The sequence below is a fragment of the Rhamphochromis sp. 'chilingali' genome (assembly GCF_963969265.1).
Source record: "Rhamphochromis sp. 'chilingali' genome assembly, chromosome: 18".
Classification (NCBI taxonomy): domain Eukaryota; kingdom Metazoa; phylum Chordata; class Actinopteri; order Cichliformes; family Cichlidae; genus Rhamphochromis; species Rhamphochromis sp. 'chilingali'.
In genome coordinates, this window is record NC_137945.1 from 19,511,230 (window position 1) to 19,531,886 (window position 20,657).

General features: G+C 42.8%; 2 protein-coding genes across 2 annotated transcripts; one reads left to right on the top strand and one right to left on the bottom strand.

The window, feature by feature from the left end:
- Positions 1–63: 63 nt before the first annotated feature.
- On the bottom strand, positions 64–1,127 carry LOC308386226 (arylamine N-acetyltransferase, pineal gland isozyme NAT-10-like). The gene has a single exon (XM_080865618.1). The coding sequence runs from the start codon at positions 1,040–1,042 to the stop codon at positions 182–184; it is 861 nt and encodes a 286-aa protein (XP_080721744.1). The 5' UTR covers positions 1,043–1,127; the 3' UTR covers positions 64–181.
- Positions 1,128–1,731: 604 nt separating this feature from the next.
- LOC308386283 (palmitoyltransferase ZDHHC20-B-like) lies at positions 1,732–10,649 on the top strand. The gene is made up of 13 exons (XM_080865722.1): positions 1,732–1,857; positions 2,930–2,956; positions 3,327–3,421; positions 3,538–3,658; positions 3,749–3,818; positions 3,910–3,942; positions 4,212–4,332; positions 5,216–5,348; positions 5,557–5,683; positions 7,012–7,101; positions 7,188–7,300; positions 7,392–7,439; positions 7,585–10,649. Exons 1-12 carry the CDS (start codon positions 1,740–1,742, stop codon positions 7,433–7,435), a joined length of 1,092 nt encoding a protein of 363 aa, XP_080721848.1. The 5' UTR covers positions 1,732–1,739; the 3' UTR covers positions 7,436–7,439; positions 7,585–10,649.
- Positions 10,650–20,657: the final 10,008 nt, after the last annotated feature.

Here is a 20,657-nt window from a genome sequence, read left to right on the forward strand (position 1 = left end):
CAGAGGTAGAGACTTTTCTAACTTAAAGGTTAAAATAATGTATAAATTGCTTTGCTCAGACCTCAGTGATTAGATGGATTTAAAAACAAAAGCCATTGGCCCTAATCTTAGAGTATTCATACATTTTGTTGTTATGGAGCCATAAGAGGTATGAATTTATCCCATATAACTGTGCGTATGTTTAATATGTGATTAGAGGTGGTGTGATTTTCTCATCCTTTGCTATGAGCGTGGAATTAAGTGCAATTCCAAATTTTTCCTTTAGAACACCAGGAATCTCTTCATCTTTAAGTTCTGTGATGGTTTCCACCACATGCCTGTTCTCTTCTGTTGGGAATGTGGTGGTGATCAATCTGTGGCCTATATAGGTGAGCCTCCCGCCAGGTCTCAGAACAGTGCAGAGGGACTTGCAGAAGAAGATGGAGCTGGGGGAGGTCTGGTGGTATTGGCACATCTCAGTGAAGTCCTCCTTACTCCGACGTTTAAGGGTGAACTTGTAGATCTCCTTCCAGTCTCCATCTACTCCTCTGTTTTCTTCCTCTTGCCACTCCACAAAGTGCATCTCCAGGTCCTTCCTGATCCGGTACACTCGGTGGCTCTGCTCCTGGGGGTCTTCAGTGTCCAGTGACAGCGGGACACTGAAACCGGGAACCCCGAACCCGACGTCACACAGCCATCGCCGGCCCTCAAGTTCAACCAGTAGGATGAAATGGTCGAAAGGTGGCCCGTAGCAACCCGTGAACCTGTTCTTCACCTGGCCTGAGAGTATAGTCACCTGGAAGCCCAGTTCAGTCAGCAGCCAGCGAAAGAGGCTGTTGTTCTCATAGCAGAAGCCTCCTCGGCGATGGTTCACGATCTTGTCGTACAGAAGGGGGAGGTCGAGCTGGACTCGACCCCCGCTGTGCACCGTGAGGTCCTCAAACGGCACCGACAGGAGGTGGCAGGTGTGCAACGTCCGCATCACCTCCAGGCTGGGCTCCGCGGGGCCCGTAAACCCGATGCGAGCTAAATATTTCCCCAAGTCCATTTCCACGGAAGTCATTTTCGCTTCTGGTTATGGCGTTTCTATATACTTAAAGCAGGTTTATTCCCGTGTTTCACTTTGTGTTTCTGTCCGGCTGTGAGCAATATGGCGTATTCAAGGAAGTTCAAAGTACAATGCCTACTTTAAAAAAAAAAAACTTACGAAAAACTTAGTAAAATCCAACCTAAATAAAACTCACTGCTTTTTATTTCAAAATGCATTTGAAAAAAAACCCCACACCAATGGATCAGAAATGTGTTAGTGTTATGAAGCAAAGTGCGATTAAACGATTAAAAGATTTAATGTTTTTTAAAAAGTATGTCGAGTATTTAGTATTTTTTTTAAGAATTACGGGTAAATAAATAGTATAATTACAATTAAACCGATTTATTATTGCCAACATATTCATCTTAAGGTTTATTTTTCTATATTATTTAAAATCCATAATTCTTTATACAGAGATACATTTGGACACGTAGACAGCAGGAAATATATCAATTTAGTCTACATTACTAGGGTTTGCCGTGCTACATGTTATACAACTGTGATAACCTAGCTGGGCTTGGTGCCTTTGTTGTATTTTATGTTTTATACTGAAGCACTATACTTGGTTTCCTGGTCGTATATCATCGCTCGGCTCACCTCCCTGTTTCACATTTTTTATTATCGTGACGTCACCCGTCGACACTCCCTTCTCCACAGTAGAGGGGGAAAGATGGCGCCCACACACGTACTGAGATGCTGTCAACGGGGCTTAGCATGGATACCTGTGATTTTTATCGCGCTCGTCGTCTGCTGGTCGTACTACGCTTACGTGGTGGAGCTTTGTATATGTAAGTAGAGACCTCGCCGTCGTCTGTCGCTTCTTTCAAGGCCTTTAAAAGCCGGTGCTAACCATATTTCCTGACAACACACACAAACACAGCGGCGGCTGCTGGCCAGCAGGAAGTAAATGAACTGCAGCCCAACAAAGGTGTTGGCAAACCCGTCCAAATCTAGATCCAGCTAATTTTCTGTTGGTTGCCATCGCCTGGGTTGCCATATATTCAAAAGAGGACGGTTTTAGTCAAAGAAAAACTAGCACTGTGCTGTCTTTTTTATGTTAAAGCTACCCGTCTCGTCTCTGTGGTTTTATGTGAAATTAAATGAGTGTGGATGGAGAAATAAACGGTATTTGACTGGCTGACATATAAATACCACACAACATGTCTCTTTTAGTTAAACTGGCTTAAGGCAATAGTTGCGGATTGTCTCCCCCCCCCAAAAAAATAAATAAATACATAAATTCATGTAAGGTTATGTCTAAGTGCTGTAATTCAGCTGTGAAAAATTCAACATGTGTATTTTTATTAGTCAGCTCCTAATACTTAATCTTTGTTAACTATTTGGAAGTGGAAAAAAGGTACACTTAACAACAGCAAGGTGGACTAATTAAATTGTCTTGACATTGTGTAGGAGATTAATGGGGCAATAGAAAAGATTGCATGGCTGCTGTGCTCCTGAGGTGTGACTATGTATTTATTTATTTTTCTTCCCGCCCCATTTTTAGGCTTTATTTATTTATTATTAGATAAACCACTAGGTGAAAGTTTCTACTGGTTTTCTTTTGGTTTTTATCAGATATGTTGGCGTAAATATGGGAACTGGTTACATGCATAGGGGAAAACTTTTTTTCTTAATTAAGGGGGCAGGGGGCTGTAGTTAATTAATTTCTGATATGGATAACTGTAAAACATGCCAACCCTTTAATTAATTCGTTACTCATGTACAGTATCAGTATTTTGAAAATTTTTGTAGAAGTGAATACAGTGTGGATAAATGATATGGTTGTTTCCACCATAATGTATAAAAGTTTATCAGTATATATAATATCTGACATATATTGTCTATGTTTTCTCTTTGCAGTCACCATCCCCAGCATAGGAGAGCAGAGTAAGTGTCCCAGGACATCAAACAATGTTTGTTTAATAAATCGTAAATGGAATTTTACTGAGCTAAGAGTTTTTTATTGGCATAATCTTACTTAAGTTTCTGGAAAAGTACTCTGTAGACTTGGCTTTTTAAAGAAAAGGCTGGCACAGAAATTGTGTTTCCTCTCAAAGTGCTGAGGTTGGCCTGCTTATAGCCCAGCAGCTCCTCCTCATCCAGCATAAACTATTAGCTTTCCTCTCTAATTAATTAACAGCGTAGGTTTTTTTTTTTTGCTCTTAGGCCATGTTTTGCGTTACAGTGGCATTTCCTTATATAACCCACATATCAGTGCGTATGTCCTTGATCCTGATGCTCAGTTTCCCCCCTCCAGTTGTCTACCTGATCTTCTTCCACCTCTCATTCGTCATGTTTGTGTGGTCTTACTGGAAGACCATCTTCACCAAGCCTGCTAACCCTTCCAAAGAGGTATAACACTAATCCAATCCTCCAAAACAAAACAAGCCTGCTCTGTCTGCCTGTGTGTAATCCCCTGCTGCAGTAAATGGCAGCTTAAAAAAGGTATTTTGCTCCCTTCCCTCCAGTTTTGCCTCCCCAAGGCTGAAAAGGAACGCTATGAGAAGGAGGAGAGGCCAGAGTCCCAGCAAGAGATCCTGTGGAGAGCTGCCAGCAGCCTCCCTCTGTACACCCGCACAGGCGCTGGCGGTACGTCTGTGTCACTGAATGTAAATGAGAATGAATCTGTTCTGTTTGGAATTGAGTTATCATGATGATTGTTGTGCTAATTTATTGCAGCGATCCGCTACTGTGACCGCTGTCAAGTTATCAAGCCAGACAGATGTCATCACTGCTCAGCATGTGACATGTAAGGGAATTTTCTTCTTTCCTTAAAATTTTTCTCTTACTCTTCAGTTTTTTAAAGTTAATCTTTTGTTTTTATTATTATTTTTTGGCAGGTGTGTGCTAAAGATGGATCATCACTGTCCCTGGTATGTAAGAGCCACATCCTGTTGGTGCATTGAGTTAGTTAACCAAGAATAAAGTGCTTTCTAGACAGAAGTTCATTTTACTTTGTTCTCACGCTTTATAACTAACATACCTTAAATTACGACACGTTGCTACACCTTTTCAGAAACTGCTTGATAATGCCATTTGTTTGGTGCTACCTCACCAGTAGCCTCCACCTTTTGCAAACTTTGATAAGGTTTCTGCACTGGAAAAGAAACTGCATCCAAATGTGGTGTTTGTGTGTCTGCAGGGTGAACAACTGTGTGGGATTCTCCAACTACAAGTTTTTCATCCTCTTCCTGGCCTACTCGCTGGTGTACTGTTTGTTCATTGCAGCCACTGTCCTGCAGTATTTCATTAAATTCTGGACAGTGAGTAACGACGCACCGACACGCTATGCCCACTCGCCCCACAGCATGGAGTGAATGTGTGACACAGATGCAGAATCGGGTGGCACGTCGTAGCCAGGATGAGCATCTCTTGAGTTGGCTGTGCATGGCGCTGACCTCTCCTGTGCTCCGCTGTGCCGCTCCTCTGTTTTCTCTGTCCTCTCTCACCCTTCACCCTCTGACCGGCCCCCGCCCTACCCCTCTGTTTCCCCTTTCTTTTATCCCCAGTTCTCGCACACTGGCTCATTGTTCTCGGATCTTTTCTCTTTTTCTGCCTCCCTTTCCACTATCGGAGCCATCAGTCACACCACTCATGTGCCCGCAAACACCTCCTTTCTCTCTCTCTCGTAGCTGTTTCACTTCAATTTTCTCTCATCTCTTCCTCTTTTATCCCTTTGTTTCTTGCCAGTCCGGGCACAGTTTTCTTTCAACCCACTCTCTTTCATTCACCTCCCCCGCAGCTCCCCACTTTTCCACCCAACTTGGCCTTGACTTCTATTTGCCTCCTGATTTCTAAGTGCTCCCCCCTCCCGTCTGTTCTCTCCTGGTGTTGCTAACCACTCTTGTTTCTGTTTGTACTAAAGCTTTGCCGCAGGAAATCGGCAGAAAACTGCCCAAAGGTAACACAGCCATCCTCCGATGCCTCCCCCCTCCCCCACCGTCCTCACCGTTGTTGTTTTCGTGATGTGCATGCAAGTGAAGTGGCTCACATGAGACTTTTTTAAAAGTCATTTCTCTGCCTTTTTTTTTTCTTTTTGTTTATATCAGCTCTCTGTCATTTCTCTTGCATTTCCAGAAATATCTCCGATGTGAATTTGTTATTGATGGCTGCCTGACTCTCCTCTTCTCCCGTCTCTCCCCCTAGAATGAGCTGACAGACACGCCTGCCAAATTCCACGTCTTGTTTCTTTTTTTTGTGGCCGCCATGTTCTGCATCAGTATTTTGTCCCTCTTCAGCTACCACCTTTGGCTTGTAGGGAAGAACAGGTCGACAATAGGTATCGTTTTCCTTGTATTTAATATCTAGCAGTGATTTCAAATATTCTAACAGTTTGTCAAGTTGAATGTCATTTTTTTGTCATCATTATCACTGGAATAACTTTGTTGCTAGGGACGGAGTTTTGTTCCCCTCCTTTAGTGTTTGTCTAACAGTTCTCTTTCCCTTCTGTCTGCCTCTTCTCTTTTCATTTTCCTCTTACCCTGCAGAGGCATTCAGAGCACCAGTCTTTAGGACAGGCTCTGATAAAAATGGTTTCTCTCTGGGTTTCCGAAAGAATATTGCTCAGGTCTTTGGTGACCAGAAGAAGTACTGGCTGCTGCCCGTCTTCACAAGGTAAAAAAAAAAAAAAGAGAGAGAGAAAAACTTTCACAGAGAGAGAGACAGACATTAAAGGGAGTGTTGTGGTTTGCCGTACACAGAAAAGATTCCCGGGAGGAGACAAAACCCAAGCCTCTGAAGGTAACAAGCTAGTGGATTCCTAGCGCAGATCCCAAGCCCAGATAAATGAGTTGCATCAGAAAGGGTATCCAGTGTAAAGTGTGTGCCAAATCATGTGTACTTCCATCTGCCGTGCCGACCGCTTGAGAAATAAGGGAAATATCCAGGAGTACCTTTCAGACAGAGGAGATCTAAAGCCCCTTTTCCATTAGTACTTAATCAGATCGACTCACCACAGTGTGCCCCGATTTTCAGAGTTTTCCATTAGGTCATAGTACCAGGTACTAAAATAGTACCTGCTCAGCCGAGGTTCTAAACAAAAAGAGCAGGTACTAAAATGTGACGTTGTCAGACTGGATGCCACCGATTGGCTGGTCAATGGCATCAAAAGATGAGTCATGAGTGTATTGTTACCAAAAACTGAAACCGACATTTTTGAAACCTGGCAAAGTTGTTGCATACTAATTAAGTCACAGGACCCTTGGCCACGTTGCTATGACAACAACCACACACATTTAGTGGTACTTGATTGTAATGGAAAAACCAGTCTGAGTCGTGGTGAGTCGATCTGAGTAGGTACTAACGGAAAAGATGCACAACCGAACCAGGAAGACTAGGATTTCTGTGTTAAATAAACAAAACCTGAAGAATCTGGTATAATTGTTTAAATACTGAAGTAAAAGCTAAAGCTGTGATGTTATTCTTTTAAATATAAGCTTAACTTTGTTGCAGCATAGACTATATGGGTTCGAAAAGTGAATCTAGAGTGTCTTAAACCTGCATTCTTTGTAATGGGCAGCAAGGGGCAGCAACTCAAGTTGCTTGTTGTTGTTTTTTTTGTTTTTTAATAGAAGTCTGTAACAAAATGTCTAAGTGTTTTCCAGATTAAATTATGGCTACACGTGCTAATTTCAAGCCATATTTAATATAAAATAATGCTTTTTTGTATTAAATACTTTCACATTAGAGTACGAAAATAAAATAAAGCAGGCTCCACCTATCACTTGTTGCATCGGGTTTATAAAGTACAAGTGCCAGATGCTAAAGTCGAGCCTTTAAAACAGCAGTCTGCAGAACAGTTTGTAACATTATGGTGTGTCCATCTTTTATATACAGTCTGTGGCTGCAGCAGCTCCTGAGGAAGTTCAGCTTCACGGTTTTTGGGGGTTTTTCTAATCAGTTGACAGCTCTTAATCTTTAGATTCTCTGCTTGCTTACTGCAGCCAGGGAGATGGTCTGACGTTCCCCACCCGACTGGTCAACACCGACGTGGAGCAGGCCACAGTGACACTGCAGTCAGAGCCCAGTAAAAGGTGCTAAATCCCGGTGCAATAGTAGAAGCTTCTGATAGGGCTTTTATTTTGAGAAAAATGGTGCTAATGGCAGCTAATTTTTCCAGCGCTGCTGACATCACCGTGAGTCCACTCAGCGAGTCTCAGAATCGCCTCCTGAGCAACGAGCAGCATGCTAATAACATCGGAGACCATCTGGCAAATGACACCCTCAAATCAGGTGAGTCCCAGCAGGGGTGTTATTATTACATAGAAAGGCTGAGCTGTTGATGTAAATTCTATCACGTATTCTGTTCTGCTTGTCTTCACAGCTGAAAGCGAAACCATTACAATCTCAATGGAGAGCGAGTCCTAACCAGGTAATTGCAGTCAGCCACCTCTCAGCGAGTCTGTAGCTCTGGCTTAATGGTCAGTCTGACTTTTCCAGATAGAACTGCTTTGTGTAAGTAATAAATATATGTATGTATATATAATTCTTTTTCTTTTTGTTCTTTCCTGCCACAGGAGAAGCACCTCAGTCATCTACTTCGATGCCTTAAGCAAAGCTAGAGTTCAGTTTCTCAGCAGTCTGCCAGCAGATGCCCATTTAAATCCATTCAGTAACTATGGAAATGCAGTCATTATCACAGTCATGTATTCCGTGGCATTAGCATTTCCACATGCAGTGTCATGAACGCATCTCACACCTCTCTTCGTAAGACATGAGACAAGGTTGTTTGCAGTTATGCGCATAAACATACACACACATACTAACAGTATACTGTATTCATATTTCTGTTGCTTTTTTTTTTTTTTTTAACCTCTCACAATTGAAGTATTTATTGACGAGGACCGCATTAAAGTGAATCAGTGCTACTGCTGAAAGCCTCCCAGGTCCACCAAGACTTGGAGATACAAAGCTGCAGTGAGGAGAGCCTGGAACAGCTTTTTTTGGTTTGTTTTTGGTTTTTTAGAGAGGCAGTACACGATGTGGAGATGCATCGATTTACCCTTGAGTCTCATGTTGTCTCATTTTTTTAACGAGTATACGCGTAACAATGATCGACACCTCTTGAGATGGATGCTTCCCAACAAACCTGGACTATCTTACAGAAGACTCCACTACACGGTGAATCCGTGCACAAGGAAACTCTAACCAGGTTTTGGGTAGACTTTTTGGGGTTTTTTTTTTTTTTTTAATCCATCAGAGCACAAGATGGCGCATTTGCACTTTGTAGATTATCCATCAAAGAAAAAAGTGCTGCTTTTTTTTATTTTATTTTTTTTAATTTAAACAAAAAAAAGTTTTAAAAAAAAAGGTGTTATGGATGTTGCTCGATCATTTAATTTTTTTTCTCCTTTTTTTTTTATATAATGTATTGTGTGTGTGTGTGTCCGTGTGAGAAAGAGAGAGATTGTGTGTAACAGTTGAAGTGGCAGTAAGTTTTCTTCTTTCCTACTAACAGACTAAAAGAATCAGCTTTATATGTGTTTTTTTATGGCCCACTTGTGTCAAAGGAAAAAAAACAAAACCTGCTGCTTCGACTGGACGGTTTAACTTTGGAGATGAAGCTTGCTCACTATTTGTTCTTTAAGAGGCTGATCCATGATTTTTAGCCCGCAATGTGCACAGCCTGTTTTTCTACAACTCAGTGCTTCAACCTTTACAAAGAACACCAACACTCTGCCAAATAAGGGCTGGCCTGTCAGGAGCTCTGACCTCCGAACCTGAAGTGTTTACAGCATATTAGCTTTATCCTAACCTCACTGGTCAATCTCATCATAACCAAATTGAATTCAACAGTAGTCGTGGCGCAATATTTTGTACATTTGTCGCTCCGACCTGCTGAGGGTCATGATGTCCGTGCAATACCAGTGCTGGCCAGCAGGTGGAGACAAGAGTCCTGTTTGTCCACTCATTCAGCTAAATGTCTTTTCTTTTGTGTGTGTGTGTGTGTCTTTGTCTTTTTGATATCACTACATCACTTCCTCGGGGCTCACTTCACTTTCAGGTTAAATCGCTTTCTTAATATCCTTTAATATGCATTAAATTCCTGTAATAACTCATCTGGATTTAATTTGAAAGTGAATTGAACCCCTCTGATAGAGCTACAGCCTCTGCTCACCACGTGTGGATGTCTGTATTTTGGAATCAGCTCATTGTTGTGATCTTGAGCGTGAGCTTGTTTAATTCCTGTGCCGTGTCAGTGTGTAACATCTGGGAATTTACTCACGGGGTCTGCGGAAATCTGTAAGGAAAGTGTATTTAATACCCAGAAGACAGTGTTGCTCACATTTGTCAGCATGACCAAATAACAATTGTTCAGGAGTGAGTTCCTTTTCCAAGAAATGTTATTGTTTAAGTGCAGCATTGTAAGGCGATGCAGCAAATTCCTGATGTCTGCCATTCCTCACATCCCGGAGTGTTGCTGGAAAAGCCTCCTGCTGAATATATACAACCAGACACTGGTGGTGTACAAGTTTACAGCTGTTTCTATCATGTACAGCGTGTTAGTGTTATCGTAACATGTGCTGAATGTATCACAGACGGGACAGTAAAGGTATGAGTGTTTTTAAAAAAAACAACAAAACAGCCTGATCTTTAAACTTCTTGTTTACTTCTTGAATCCTCCAATCATCTTTGACCTTTTGAGCCCAAGTATATTTATAATAACTTTTTGCAGAGCAGTTATTGGAGAATATTCACTATTGTATAATGACACTGTGGTTGAATCAAAACAAACAAAAAAAGGTAGCAGGTTAAATTAATTTCTAAGATCATGATCCAAGCCAAGGTTATGTTCTGATTATATGTAGATCTTTTCTAAAAATTGCACTCAAAAATTTCAAGAAATTAAACTTTAGAAATAAGAAGACATTTTTGTATCGTGTATAAGGAGCTCTGCTAATTCCACTTATCATTTACAGCCACTGATTCTAAAAGTGTGGACTTGTCCTATTGTTTTAAAAATGCCTGTATTCTCTCTGGGCTGTTTGTCCTTGAGACTAAAGTGCGCCTGTGTGTGTGTTTTGTAATGCTTAAGTGAGTGTTCTTTTGTAATATTGTGGTCTCGGACAGAAGCTTCTGTGCAGCGATGAGATGATACCTGATTAATGCTCAAAAGCATGGCGCCTAACTTCTGTAAAGATGTTTTACCATGATAACGGGGTTTATGGTGTTATAAAAGTCACTGTTTTTGTTTGTTTTTTAACTATAGCTAGCTGTGTCATTTCAACTCTATAAATAAAGCCATAAAAACTCCTTTGACAATGAAAGAAGGATCTGAAAACCTCAGTCTAATATCAGCTTTTCTTTTCTTTTTTGTTTTTAGACTGACAACACGTTACATCTGTGTTCATGGTGCAGTGCAGATGTAGCCATCATAACTTGCTTTTTGCTACATTCTGGATTCTTTTTTGTTACAATGTCCTATTTTACAATGTATGTATATATATATATATATTGATAATGTAAGAAAACAGAAGACAGCATATATTTTTCTTGTCTGATTAATTTTACTGTTCCTATTTTGTGAATGAAGTACATGCCTCTACACAATTAACGTGAAAATAACAATAAATGTTTTTCTAAAAAGCTCAAAGCATTATACTTTTTTTTTTCTGAGAACTTAAAGCACTTTTTACTACGTGGTTCATTCACCCAGTCATGCCCACATCACTGCAATCTAACACTCGTTCACACACTCACACTCTGATGGATGCATTGGGAGCAACTCTGGACTCAGTAGCTTGCCCACAGACCTTCCGATTGGTAGATGACAAGTTCTACGCTGAAGTTTCCCATCAATGTAGGATTGAAAATCCTGGAAATCTGTTCAGCATAATCAGGAATGCTGGAAGTCACCTCCTCACGTCTGCTTGGGTGTTAAAAGGAAAGCTGCAGAGTTCCAGGGAATTCGCATCACACTAAGCCTGTGTTTCGTTTTCCAACATAAGGTCTCAAGTGATATCACTTGAAAAGAATTTATTACTTTGTGCATCTGTTTTTCATTTTTCATATGGAGCATGTTTATGTAGGTTCTCAGTCATCCAGGTCATGGTCGTCTTATGAGCTTGAGTTGAAGGCAGATAGACTTCTATATTTGATTCTTAAAGATGTTCAGCCTCTGATCTAAAATGGAATCCCAGGTGTGAAACATCTAGTAGGGTTGTCACCTTGTTGGGGGGTCCTGAGTTGTTGACCCACCCTATCAGCACATGACTTGCAAGGGTCACATGGTCCCAAGCTTGGCTTATTTGTGAGGTAAGTAGGTAATTTATTGATCCTACGAGGGAAATTATTTGTGTTACACTACACTATCATCATAGTTGAAATAAAAATGCCACAGGCTCTTAGTGATGGCATTATACTGTGCAAGATATAAATATATAATCAACAGTGATAAAAAAAAATTAAGTTAAAGAAGAGTAAAAACAAAACAGATTGTGCAAGAGACGGGTGCAAATCGGATTAATACATTTTAAATGCGCATTCAATCTAGGAACCAGCTGCAAGATGGTTTAATAACAGACCGTGCGTGTGGAATCTAATGCCTCACAGGGGTGCTCATGCGAGTTATTGTACAGTTTGATAGAGACAGGTATGATTCATTTCCTGAATAACTTCCTCACTCCCCCTGCTGTACAAACTGAGGCCACTCTGACAGATAGTCAGCAATCCAGGAGACATTGGAAATAGTGACAACCAATGCTGCAGGACTCTAAGACTAATGCGATCGGGTCCTGCAGCCTTGCTTTGGTGTTGCTGTTCAAGTGTTTCACTCGTCTCCTCAGCTGGCCACTGGATACTCCTCACTGGACTGTGCAGCATTGCTTAGCTCATGTTTGGGTCTTTTGTCCCTGAGATTATCCAATTTTTCTGATGTTGTTGCTGGGTCTAAAGTGCATCAGGATATTATGGTTGGAGAAAAGTCTCTTCAATGTCATAGGTTCCTTTCTATTCTATTTTATTCACTGACTTAACGAAGTTTGGATAGTAGATAGCCACATTTTAAAGGCTTTCATTGTGTGTGTGTGTGTGTGTGTGTGTGTGTGTGTGTGTGTGTGTGTGTGTGTGTGTGTGTGTGTGTGTGTGTGTGTGTGTGTGTGTGTGTGCGCGCGTTTAGGAGGGAACCTTCTATGCCTAGTGGTGTAAGGCCCTGATAACGTTATTTGTGTTTCAGTAAGTAGGGGAGTCAAAGAAGAGGCGTGTCTGTGTAGGCCAGGAAAGGTATACTCCATGGAGAGCAAGATGTTTCTGTGCACTGAGATGATGTGTTTGATGAAACCCTGTGCTTCTTAGGTTTTAAATTTCACTGTGTTGTCATTGACATACCTGCACTTCCAAATTAGTGATCACAACTAACTGTTGTTCCCTCGCATTTGTTGGGTTGACAGAAACTCTGAACAATGCGATAGTCCAAAAATAATAGATCTTAGTGAAGAAACACGCTGGGAAGATCTCTTAGAGCCTTTTCCAAAAAACTGCAGATTCCAATATTATCAAACAATTCCATGTAATTACAAGTTATTCTGATGTGTCACCACTTTGCCATGGTCAGGAAGAAGACCCAAACTGTTACCCTCAGATGAGAGGAAATTGGTAAGGATGTTCAGAAACCACAAAGGCTCAAGCCTGCCATGAACTGGAAACTCCTGGAATGCCAGCGTCACAGTTCATAGCAACGAGACTTTTACATCACCTTGGAGAGGGTGAGAGGGTGCTAACCAAAAAAGATGCCCCTGCTCCAAAATCAACTCCTTCAAGCTCGACTGAAATTTGCAGCTGCCCACATGGACAAGCCGAATGTCTTCTTGACAAAAGTTTCTAAATTCTTCTAAATTCCTTAGCTTTGACTCAAATCAACAGCTACGCGGATGAAACTTTGAGTTGGGCAGGACAATGATCCCAAACACTCATCAAAACTGGAATGGGTAATGCTGGCTAACATTAAGCTCCTAGAATGGTCTCCCCAATGCCCTGACCTCAACCCTGTTGAAAAAGTTAAGATATGAGTCTGTATGCATACAACTGACCCCCGTTGGAGAAAATCCAAAATAAATTCAAACTCTTGCACACAGTCTATAGAGATGTGTGCTGTAAAACCATCCCACCCTGGAAAAAGGTCAGTTCAAAGAAAGCATTAAGAGCACAAAATTAGCATGACATCAATGCCCATAACAAGTGCATGTATGCATTAGGGGTGCAACGATACACAAAATTCACGGTTCGGTTCGGTTCGATACTTTGGTGTCACGGTTCGATATTTTTTCAATACAAAAAAATGTTCATGCTTTTTTAATTTGTCATTTATTAAAATTATAAATATATATTTTAACTCAAAAGTACAGTTTTTAAATTGAATGTTGCTGAAACAACAAAGTAATAAAAAAATAAATCTATCTGATTGAGAAATCACTCATCTTTGGAAAAGAGAGTTTATTACAGAGAAATGGCTCTTTCCAAAATAAAAGCTATACTGTCAAAATCAAGACACAAGAAGTGGAATCCTTCACTGCACACATTAACTCTGTGGATAAAAACATCAAGTTCACCAGGGAAGACACAAAGGACAACTGTTTGCCTTTCCTGGACTGCGCTGTGCACATTGAAGAGAACGGCAACCTCAACATCGAAGTTTACCGGAAGCCCACACACACGGACCAGTACCTCCTGTTCGACTCCCATCACCCTCTGGAACACAAACTTGGAGTAATTAGGACCCTACACCACCGGGCAGAACATGTTCCCTCTAAGCCTGAAGGAAAAAAGAAGGAACACACACATGTAAAGGAAGCACTCAAAACGTGTATCAGAAAAACTCAGGAGAGTTTTCTCCAAGCATGACATCCCAGTGTATTTCAGACCCAGCAACACGCTCAGACAAAAACTGGTTCACCCCAAAGACAAAACGCCAAAACACAGACTTAACAACGTGGTGTATGCTGTACAGTGCAGCGAGGAATGCCCAGACCTCTACATTGGAGAGACCAAACAGCCACTTCACAAGCGCATGGCACAACACAGAAGAGCCACCTCCACAGGACAAGACTCAGCAGTCCATCTGTATCTTAAGGATAAAGGACACTCTTTCGAGGATGCCAATGTTCACATTTTGGACAGAGAGGACAGATGGTTTGAAAGAGGAGTGAAAGAAGCCATCTATGTCCACTGTGAGCGACCATCTTTGAACAGAGGCGGGGGTTTACGACACCAACTCTCTGCCATCTATAATCCAGTTTTGAGATCCCTTCCCAGACGCCTTAACGCCCACTCACATCCTGGGCCATCTGATCTCAGGAATTCGCATGATAAGGTGGGGCCAGGTTTCACAATGAACACACCCGAAACTCTGGCTGATTGGGACCCACACACAGTTTCACACCTTGGCTCAGGCGATTAGAGGATCGTCGGACCCCCTGATGATCCTCTAATCGCCTGTCCCTCTGTGGGGGGTTACTCCCACTAGGTTTATATCTGGGACTCTCCACCATTTGACCTTATCTGAAGAAGCTTCTCGGATGAGAGGTGAAACGTCTTCAAGTAACTTAAAGAAGTCCAGACGCTTTTCTTTGCAAGCTCCTTTGACTACGATGACCTGGATGACTGAGAACCTTCACAGGCTATACTATACGCTTCTTCTGGGCTATATTCTCAGCAGCATATTAAACATATCAGGTCCCCATAAGGAGAATCATGTGCTAACGGCTGTCTAAATGACTCGGCTAAAGTTTGTAGCATGCATGCTTGTTGTTTTTGTCTGCTTCCACTTGTCTCTGCACTAGGATGATGTCGGCGTAAATGTGCAGTCATATTCATTTTGTTCCCACTAGTGCTGTCAGCGTTAATCTGAAATGACGTTAACGCCACAACACGGCAAATCTCCGTTAACGAGCTACCGCGGATCGCCCGTGCGTGGGGCTGGACAGCCAACACGTTAACGAGCAAACTGTGCTAACGCACTAGTTCCCACCCATGTAATTGAGCATTGCGTGGCACATCCGACATACTGTTTTACTTTTGTCCATGACGCGCTTACCTTCAGGGTCCTACTTCACATGAAGACCAAAATAGTTCCAAAGGCCAGATCTGAATGAGGGTGGGGGAGGTTCAATTTGCCATGTTGCAAGGAGCTTAGCTTCTGTCTTGCTAGCTTGAACTGCGCTCAGTGGATCTGCGCTCGACAGTGCAGCCTAGGCGGAGTAGTCGAACGCAGATCCACTGAGCGCTCAACACAGACAGCATCGTCAGAAGAAAAGTTGATAAAATAAATTAAAAATTTTGTATTGTTCATACATATGCGTACCGAACCGAAAGCACTGTATCGAACGGTTCAATATCGATCGTTGTACCCCTAGTAAACATCTGACCGCAAGTGTATGCACTAGTGTGTAAAACCCAGCAGAGTTGCCCTTTAACAAATTCAAATGAGGAGATTATTAAACGTGACATTTTTATTTGCAGTGTTACTCAAAATGGGCCGGATTCCAAACAGCAGCTTTAGCTTTAGATTACAAAAGAATGCTGCATTAGAACCACTGGAACTGATCTCCAGTGAAGCTAAAGCAAAACAGGTATTCAGGTACAACATACAAACACAGGCAGACTGGCGTAAAGCACATAGACGATAAAGCAAACATAGATGTTACAGTTTCTATACTCAGTATCATCTCCTCATAGTAGTTTTGACACTTTGATGGTGAAAATTAGTTGTGAAATCGAATGTCTTGTCGCACCAGCTGTGATCATCAGGTAAGCAGTGCTTGCAAAACATCTTTTCTGGAAACACACTCCAGCATCTGCAAAGAATCAGAATCAGAATCAGAATGGGGTTTATTGCCAAATGTTGAGCAGGTTTACAACATTAGGAAATTGCTGCGGTGCTTCAGTGCAAACATAGTGTCATAAATAGCACTTAAATAGACATGGAAAAAAATAAAAGTAGGGATAAGAATTAAAAGTGCTACGTAGAAAGATATGTGCATGAGATATACATGAGATATATACATGAGAATAAGAATTAAGAGTGCTACGTTGAAAGATATATACATGAGTGCAGGTGGTGATCAGTGCCAAACATGGAATGATGCAGTGACACAGCGTAGGGTCATGTGTTAGTGGCGGGGACAGTCATATGGTTATTGTTCATGTGTCCAACAGCAGAGGGGAAGAAACTGTTCTTATGGCGAGAGGTTCTGGTGCGAATGGACCGGAGCCTCCTGCCTGAGGGGAGCAGGTCAAACAGACTGTCCAGGGTGAGAAGGGTCAGCTGAGATCTGAGCTGCACGCCGCAGTGTCCTGGAGGTGTACAGGTCCTGCAGAGATGGGAGTCTGCAGCCAATCACCTTCTCAGCAGAGCGCACAACACGCTGCAGTCTCTGTTTGTCCCTGATAGTGGCTCCAGCGTACCACACGGTGATGGAGGAGGTGAGGATGGACTCGATGATTGCAGTGTAGAACTGCATCATCGTCCGTGTTGGCAGGTTGAATTTCTTCAGCTGCCTCAGGAAGTACATCCTCTGCTGGGCTTTCTTGATGACGGAGGTGATGGTGGGCTCCCACTTCAGGTCCTGGGTGATGGTGGTACCCAGGAAGCGGAATGAGTCCACAGAGGTGATGGGGGTGTCAGTCAGGATGATGGGGGGGGGGAGTGGGGCTGTGTGCTTCCTGAAGTCCACAATAATCTCCACTGTCTTCTGGGCATTCAGCACCAGGTTGTTGTGGCTGCACCAGGACACCAGACGTTCAACCTCCCTCCTGTAGGCAGACTCGTCCCCGTCCGAGATGAGTCCAATAACGGTGGTGTCATCTGCAAACTTGATTAGCTTGACAGACTGGTGGGTGGAGGTGCAGCAGTTGGTGTACAGGGAGAAGAGCAGAGGAGAAAGAACACAGCCCTGAGGGGAGCCGGTGCTGATGGTCCGGGAGTCCGAGACATTCTTTCCCAGCCTCACATGCTGCTTCCTGTCCGTCAGGAAGTCAGTGATCCACCGGCAGATGGGATCAGGCACATTCATCTGGGAAAGCTTGCCTCGGAGATGGTCTGGAAGGATGGTGTTGAAGGCAGAGCTGAAGTCCACAAACAGGATCCTGGCGTAGGTTCCTGGGGAGTCCAGATGCTGCAGGATGAAGTGTAGGGCCATGTTGATGGCGTCGTCTACAGACCTGTTGGCTCTGTATGCAAACTGCAGGGGGTCCAGGAGGGGGGCCGTGAGGGTCCTGAGATGGGAGAGAACTAGGCGCTCAAAAGACTTCATGACCACAGATGTCAGAGCCACGGGTCTGTAGTCATTTAGTCCAGTGATCCTAGGTTTCTTGGGGACAGGGATTATGGTGGAGGACTTGAAGCAGGCAGGCACATGACATGCCTGCAGTGAGGAGTTGAAAATGCCAGAAAACACTGGGGCCAGCTCGTTTGCACAGTGTCTGAGGGTGGCAGGAGACACACCGTCTGGGCCGGGAGCTTTCCGAGCATTCAGGTTCTTAAACTGCTTCCTCACATCTGCTTCATGAATATGAAGAGTTGTGGTGGGAGGAGGTGGTGTGAAATCCTCTTTTGTGTGGGGTGAGGAGGGGGTGTTGTAGGTGAACGGTTTGAAGGTGGTGATGGCTCTATGGAGGGGGGAGAGGTGGGGGAATTAGTGTCCAAAGTGTCTCTATTGTTGGGGCCGTTGGAGGTGTGAAGGCTGCCTGATGGCTCGTCAAAACGGCAGTAGAAGTCGTTAAGGGTGTTGGCTAAGAGCAAGTCATCAGTGGAGTGGGGGGTTTTAGGCTTGTAGTTTGTGATATTCCTAAAACCTTTCCACACAGAGGCCGAGTCATTCTCTGAGATCTGCTGCTGCATCTTCTCAGAGTGCTGATGTTTGGCAATGTCCACTTCTTTAGTGAACCTGTACTTGGCCTCTCTGTAGCAGTCCCTGTCTCCGCTTCTGAACGCCTTTCTCTTTTCCAGCCACAGCTTTTTGAGTTTAGGAGTAAACCAGGGTTTGTCATTGTTATAACTCACCCTGGTGCGTGATGGCACAATGCTGTCCTCACAGAAGTGGATATAGGAGGTGACAGTGTCCGTAAACTCGTCCAAGCTGTTAGAAGCAGCCTTCAATGTGTCCCAGTCTGTGGTCTCCAAACACGTGCGAAGCTCCTCCACAGCCTCGTTGCTCCACAGTTTTTTAGTCCTCACGACAGGTTTGGAGAGCTTCAGCCTCTGTCTGTACGCGGGGATTAGGTGGATCATGACGTGGTCAGAAAGTCCGAGTGAAGCGCGGGGCACCGCACGATAGGCCCCGCTGATCGTGCTGTAACAGTGGTCTAATGTCCTCTCCTCTCTGGTCGGGCATTTAATATACTGCTTATATATTAAACATGCACTATGCATGTATATAGTGTTGTACTTATGTTGCTTTTCCTCTGTGTATATTGATTTCTGTACTTTTGCACTTTTGTGGTCTTGCTAATATCGCTGTGCAAGCAACTGTACAATGACAAAAAAAGTTCTAAGTTTTTCTATCAAAGCTACAGTGTGCACATTGAATGGGTATCTGTGTTTAGCCATGTGCTGTCAGAAGTGATTAGAAAGAGTAAACACTCGTTGTGGACTTAGATTCAGGAACCCTGTTGAGCATTGACCTTTGCTATCTCTGTGACACCCAGGCCCTTCACCTCTGGTGATGAGGTTGTTGTTTGCTCATTCTCGTGTCTTTCACGGACACTTTCTCTGTAAAATTGCTTGCTGCGCTTGTCCGCAAATCAAAGCGTTGGCACACGAAGACAGAAGAGCGTGTGTCTATTTCACGGGTCAGTTTAAGCAGCTACTGGAGCAAAATGTAGTAAAAAAGAAAAAAACGTAAACAAAATCCAAACAGTTCAAAAAAGAGGAAAAGAAAGAATTTCAACACAATAAAAACAGAAGAACTTTTGGTTTTCGCCCATTTTCTACTCTCATCTGTAATGTGAGTGTTTGAGCTAATGTTGAGCCACCTAAGATAATAAAGTCTGAGTCACTTTTCCAGGGAAAGAAAACAGTATTTGCTTGTAAAAGAGGGGGAAAAAGTATGAAAAGCAAAGGCAGCCACAGTTTCACTAAAGACCACTGTGTGGCTTATCCATTCAAGGGAAAGGCATTAAACAGTGATGGTGTTGACTGGATGGTGACATCAGGCTCTACAAACAAAGCCAGCCAGCAGGAAATTAGATGCAACCAATTGACAGTTTTATTTGAAATTTATCAGCTAAATTTAAGGTTGAACCCAAATGAACTTTAACCTAAATTTCTGGCTTCTAGATGCGAAATTGCTCAAATCAGTGATTTTTCGCCTATTTTGTGAATCACTGGCTGTAACAAGATTGCAGGTGTGAAGAGAAATCTGTTCAAACCTGTAAAACTGTGTCAGGGTTGAAGGCTGTAGAGTGTTGACATTTTCGATCAATTACCCAAATGCAGGCTAGTCAGGGCAAATCAGTTCTAAAGAGTCAGTCTGTAGCAAACAAGGTGAGCCTTGAGAGCCAAGAGAGTTGCACAGGCTTGGTTAAAATGACTCAGTGTTAACTCATTCACTGCCAGCCATTGGCAGTGAATGAGTTAAACCCATTAACTCATTCACTGCCATTGACGGCTATAGACGTCAATGGCAGTGAATGAGTTAATATGAGGTCAGAAAATGATGTGTTATATCATCCTTTTTTTGTACAGTGAAAGATGTGTACTTGTGTAAATCATCTGATGTGAGATGTGTCCCTGTTTTTGTGCCCCTCAGCCATCTCTGTTAATCATTCCTGTGACGGGTCTGTACATGAAACTCAAGGATAAAGGGGTTTAGTCTTGGTGTAAACAAAAAGAAAGGATCCAACCTCGCGAAAAGACAAGGTTTACCTGAACCAAAGAACAAACAAACCAGATATCCAGTGAGGCGTCCTATCATTGTAGTTGTATTTGGTGCTGTTCAGATGCTGTAAACCCACCTGGGTGGTCTCAAATATTTAACAGCCTTTTGAGTGCTGCTCAAAAGTATTGCAAAAAAAGTGAAAGCAGAAAGATGTGTGTGCTTTGTAGGCGCCTCAGTCCAAAGAAATCCCAAAGAAATCCACCACCGACACCACATACACATGCAGCCCTGATGTTGTCAAACTGCCCCTCCTCCTCCGTCCTAAACTCCACTGCCTTGGTACTGTTTTGTAGTAAATTATAAAAGATGTTCCCACTTAGCTCAAATCCTCATCTGTGAAGAGTTGACAGTAACAGTGAAGTGAGTATAGCTAACCCTCTATCAGATTCCACCTTATATATGTGAGTGTGTCATAATGAACAGGAGAGGAGAACGGCTGCTTTTGCGTTCAACGACGCAGGACAAGTTTAAAGTGAGCAGCATTTACAAAAGGGGTCACAAACTACCACTATCCAAATCAGAATATGTTAACCAGATTGCCACCTGATTCTAACGAGTGGCACAAACAGGAATCACATATCAGCTCAGTGTTATCTAAACGGTGAGCAAATCAATATTGCACCAATTCAAAGGAAGCAAGAGTCTCTTAATGAGGGACTACTTTAAAGTCATCCTTTGTGCGTAAGTTCCCCGTCAGATGCAGACAGCTCACCCTT

What these genes read in the sequence shown, in the direction of transcription:
- LOC308386226 (XM_080865618.1), bottom strand. Translation starts at nt 1,042, where the DNA reads ATGACTTCCGTGGAAATGGACTTGGGGAAATATTTAGCTCGCATCGGG.
- LOC308386283 (XM_080865722.1), top strand. Translation starts at nt 1,740, where the DNA reads ATGGCGCCCACACACGTACTGAGATGCTGTCAACGGGGCTTAGCATGG. An exon ending in ATTTCATTAAATTCTGGACA is followed by an intron (nt 4,333 to 5,215) that starts GTGAGTAACGAC and finishes CTCTCCCCCTAG; the next exon opens with AATGAGCTGACAGACACGCC. An exon ending in GAAGAACAGGTCGACAATAG is followed by an intron (nt 5,349 to 5,556) that starts GTATCGTTTTCC and finishes CTTACCCTGCAG; the next exon opens with AGGCATTCAGAGCACCAGTC.